This window comes from Candoia aspera, chromosome 1 (genome assembly GCF_035149785.1).
Source record: "Candoia aspera isolate rCanAsp1 chromosome 1, rCanAsp1.hap2, whole genome shotgun sequence".
NCBI classification, from domain to species: domain Eukaryota; kingdom Metazoa; phylum Chordata; class Lepidosauria; order Squamata; family Boidae; genus Candoia; species Candoia aspera.
The window spans coordinates 251,067,891-251,073,071 of NC_086153.1; the positions used below are offsets into that span (position 1 = coordinate 251,067,891).

Consider the following 5,181-nt stretch of genomic DNA (forward strand, 5'->3'; position numbering starts at 1 on the left):
AGCATTAAAGTAGAGAATTGGGGGAGGTAACCATCTTCTCATTTCCCTAGTTTTAGAAAAGCAGATATGCATGATCAGATTTTGTGGGTATAAATGAGCATCTGACTAAGAAAAGATTGGGATTTTTTAAATTTCATTTATTCAAGATTTCTTCAGTAACAGCAATTAAACTGTGTATTAAAATGTATTAAATTAAGTTGTAGTTTTGGAGTATTTTATTGCTGTAGAAGATCATTAAAACTTGTTGTTTGCATTTAAAGGGTCTTGGAATAAAAACTACAATGAAATCTAAGAATGTATGGAAGTCCCTAACCTGCACTTGTGGAAATATTTCTAGATTATGCTTTCTCCTAGGACTCTTCATATTATTTGCTATGATTTGGAAGCAAGGCAAAAAGGATTGCAAATGTTCCATAACGACACCTTACATGGTAAGTATTTGAAAAAAAAGTTGTGGACCCAATTTTGCATGGTTTTATTTCTGTTAATTTTAACATGTTATATTCTTACAATTGCAAATTAAAATGAAACATTAGTATGTTCTTATTAAGTTTATATTTTGTTTTGTTTGATTTGCATTCTTCAGGGTGCCTGGCTTTTCAGGAAATATGTGTATTTGACACTGTAGTACCATTGGAAGTAAGCCACTGGAAGTAATCATACATTAAATATGCATTATTCTTATGAAGTATTCCAATATAAAGCTTAGGTTTAAGGTTATGTCTGGAGAACATCTGTGATTAGACTGGTGTTTCTCAACCTTGGTGGCTTTAAGATGGGTGGACTTCCCAGAATTCTCAAGCCAGCATAGCTGGCTGGGGAATTCTAAGAGTTGAAGTCCACCCATCTTAAAGTCACCAAGGTTGAGAAACACTGGGTTAGAGAGGTGATGCATAGGCTCATTTGACATAAGTAGTAACACTAGGGAAAAATTGGCATAGGTGGAAACTTTCAACTAAATGTATGGACATAGAAGTTGGGTGGACAATATTTCCAGGGCAAGCAGGAATTCTTCTCCTATTTGTCAAGAGATGACAGAAGGACCACTACTGAAAAAAACCCCATGGGAGAGGTTTTCTTCCTGATGTTTTCCCTTAGAATTTAATTACAGCCAGGAAGCCAAGGAGACTGCAACCAACAGAGAGAGAGAGAGAGAACCCTGCAGTGAAAGACACCCCTTGGCCAGACCGTAACTTAAAAAGGTCAAGAACACCACATTCCACCCTTGAGACTTCCTCTAATGTCCTCTTCTCCTCTGAAATCATGTCTAAAACAGTTTTTCTTTCATCAAATTAAATGGGAACTGGAAGAAAAAATACAGGATAATGTTTCTGCCTGATGCTAGTATTAAGAAGCTACCAGAATAGTATATACAGTTCACTTTCTGTTACGCTCCCTGACCAGTAGAAATACAGGTGTTATATTATGTCAAGCCCTCCTGTACGGGGTCATACATGACCTCTATATACCCCTGGGAGGGAGGGATTTTTCTATTTTTACACAATTAATACCTTGTGTGGTAGTTTTCAGTTATATTGACCACCAGGAGGCACTGTGCGACCACTTTTTGCCTTTAGTAGGACTCCTCAGATGAGGGTCCCTAGATGTTATTCTATGTCTTTTATAAAGACATTTGCCCTTGACTGTACTGAATCTTAAACTGTCAATAAGGATTCCCATCCATTTGCTGGAAAGGATTCAAATGTACAGCAACCTGGTTTGCATCTGTAACAATAAAGCCTGAGCAAGTTTTCCACAGGAGCCAGTTTGGTCTAGTGGTTAAGGCACTGGATTAGGAGTAGGGAGATAAGAATTTGTAATCCTGCCTTAAGTACAAAAAGCAAATGGATGACTTTGGGCCAGTCTTTTGCTTTTAACTGAAGGGAGAACTCAGTGGCAAACCACTTCCAAAATGTTGCCAAGAAACCACAGGGACTTGTTTCCAGGAGTTGAACTCCTGGAACTCACTTGAAAGCGCACACACACACACACACAACCCCCCACCTTTCAGTGGATTGCCTTGAGTACTGTTCTGAAGCCCCAGAAGCATCCTCCCAATTTCCAGGTTTTCTGGATGTTTATTAACTGATTTAAAATATTTTCAGTGACTAAAATATTTTAAAATGAAAAAAATATCCTAAAAGAAAGTAACAACAAACCAGGTTTACATCATGCCAGGAGAGCTGTATGGATATGTCTCTGTAAGTCACCAGGAGCTGAGTTTGACTTGAAGGTGGCTTTACATTTTAAAAACGTGTTAGCGATCAAAAAACGGGAATCACCCTGAAGTGAGAAATATAGGGGAAATAATAATAAGAAGAAAATAATAAAATTATGAAATAAAACATATAAAAGTTCAAGAAGAAATAATAATGAAATAAGGGAAACATACTAGTGGAATTATTGGCAAGAAATGAAGTAGGAAAATAATAAATGCAATTATAAATCAGTAATGGAGAAAGCAAAGCAGGCCCTGCTTACTTTTCTATTCTGGCTTACCAGTGTTTGGTGGGAGACCTTGTCTACCTCTGAAAAAAAGTTAAAATAATTACCTCCTGCTATTGCAGGACACACAGACTGCCATACCAACTTAAAGATAACAATAAAACTCAGTCAACTGCAAATGCAGCTAGCTGGCGCTGGAAAACCAATATGATTTTCTACATTTAAGGTTACAGAAAGAAAGAAGGTAATCATTCCAGAGTGTCCCTTTTGGAAGAAAACACAGAATCTAAACATCAGTGTACTGGAAAGTGCTTCAGGTCCTTTACCGATTAAATATAAATATCTTGTTGGATCCCCTCCCTCTAAAACGAGTAAGTATGGGCTATTCTCCCTATAGCTGTGCCTGAATCTATCCCTCTTTTAATAAATGCATTTCTGGAATGGTGGTTTGCCCAAATAACTCTCCAAACAGTCAGTGGGATATATTGTATGACTTGGTCTAAGCACCAGGCTGGCTCAATCAACAACTCTAGGTTCATCACATGCGGGACTTGCCATGGAAAGCCCTGTTCCCCTGCTTGCTTTATGATCAGCCATGAACAGGTCTACATGTGGAAACTGGGACCAGGACACCTCCTAAATCCATGAAAGCTTATGACACACAGTGGCCAAAAGTGATCAAAGATTCTCTGCCACAGAACTCTCTCAATCACTTTAGACCAGGGTTTCTCAGCCCTGACAGTTTTAAGATGTATGGACTTCAACTCTTGGCTGGGGAATTCTGGGAGTTGATGTCCATGCATCTTAAAGTTGCTAAGATTGAGAAACAGTGCTTTAGACAAGTAAATAGACTGGAAGGAAGGCCACTTTCACTGATACAGCGCAGTTTCCACATTTCTCTGGAACAGATTTTGATGGGTCCCTGAGGCCATAGAAAATATTAGTCAGGAAAGCTGTGATATGTTAACAGCCTTCTATTCACGGTTTTCTAAATCCATCCCCTTGACTATATACAAGATATTTGGGCTGCAGAAAAACCCCAGACTATAACTAGATGTCAGCAAAGGGTTACAATTTTCTTACCTAATGATAATCTGGATTTTTGCAGCTCAGATATGGTATATCTATTCTTGTATCTCATCCACAATTTGGAGATGGGAATCTATTCTTAGACTGAAGAATAACCTACCTGGCAGGGCTTCCAAAATAATTCATGTGAAGTAATCTGCACAAAGAATATGTTCTATCCATGCTATAGATATCTGTTTTATCTCTTTTACTCCAGGATTCTTGACCATTGGAATCTCATCGATCTATAAAGTGAAGGAGCAGCGTTTACTGGGGACAGTTGAGTCCATTTTCAGTCACTGCTCTCCAGAAGAATTAAAGCAGATCCTCCTAGTGATATACCTTGCCAATAATGATTCTGAGATAAATGTCCAAACTGCCAAAGAAATTAAGGAAAGGTTCAGCGAACATATTAATGCAGGAAGACTACTTGTTATTCAAAGCTCTACAGCAAGTTATCCTCCATTAGGGAATGTGAAAGACCAGCATTGGGGCAACAGGGAAGAAATCGGCTATGCAGCCAAACAAAATGTGGACTATGCTTATTTAATTAATTTCTGTGCCAATCTATCCCAATATTATTTGATGTTAGAAGATGATATTGTTTGTTCCACCAATTTTGTATCCATTATACAAGGTTACATAAAGGATAGAAAGGAACAGTGGACCACAATCGCGTTTTCCAGACTGGGCTTCATAGGGAAGCTCTATCATAACTCTGACCTTACCAGATTAGCCCGATTCCTCTTGATGTTCTATCATGACCTGCCTGGGGACTGGCTCCTTGAATTGTTTCATAAATCTCGGGCTCAAGAAAGTCTCATAATCTTCCGCCCTTCTCTTTTCCAACATGTAGGGAGAGTTTCTTCATTTCACAGTATTGAAACTGAAATCATTGATCCAGAGTTTGAAGAAGATTCTGGAGATTTGGGAGATTTCCTTACTGCTTCGTGTTTCACAAATATTCCCAGTGTTTTAAATTATGAACCGGAAAATGTGTGTCCTCCTGGAAATGGTGTCTTTTGGGGCAAGGATGTAACAGCAGATAGCTTTTTCACCATTGTTTTTGGAAATCCAATTGTTCCTCAGAAGATTCGGATTTACACAGGGTCAGCTGAATATAATAAGGACATCCTCTATGATGGTTATGTAGAAGAGGGAAGACTCAAAGTCCATACAGAAGATGGACAAACATGCCTAATTTTCAAAAAACTAGGAAAATTTAGGAATGGACGTTTTGAGTTGAAAGATGAGAAAAAAGACAATGACATAGAGTGTCTTCGAATTCAAGTCACAGCACCACAAAAAGAATGGCTGAGAATAAGGAAAATTAATATTTGGGTGAAGAAGTATTAAAATGTACATTCCATTGTACAAGCTCTTTGCCTTCATTGTAACTATATGTTTTAACTCTTGATTTCTGTAATTGAAGAACAGTTCTACTTTACCTTAATTAAAATAAAACTTGGAAGGCAAACAAGAAAGGAAAAAAGAAAAAGAAAAGCAACATTGTGGTGTGGTAATAGTTTTTTGCTAAGAGTATTACTGTGACTATGAAAGTTTTTCTAAAAACATGTCATTTCTGATTATGGCACAGCACTTGAATATTCCTAAATGGCCCAAACCCGTCTTCCCAGCATGGTGTTATGGTGCCACTGTGCCTGTACA

General features: G+C 38.0%; 1 protein-coding gene across 1 annotated transcript; it reads left to right on the top strand.

Moving 5' to 3' along the window:
- Positions 1-281: 281 nt before the first annotated feature.
- LOC134507362 (alpha-1,3-mannosyl-glycoprotein 4-beta-N-acetylglucosaminyltransferase C-like) lies at positions 282-4,975 on the top strand. Its single transcript, XM_063317979.1, has 3 exons — positions 282-431; positions 2,672-2,816; positions 3,731-4,975. Exons 1-3 carry the CDS (start codon positions 282-284, stop codon positions 4,867-4,869), a joined length of 1,434 nt encoding a protein of 477 aa, XP_063174049.1. The 3' UTR covers positions 4,870-4,975.
- Positions 4,976-5,181: the final 206 nt, after the last annotated feature.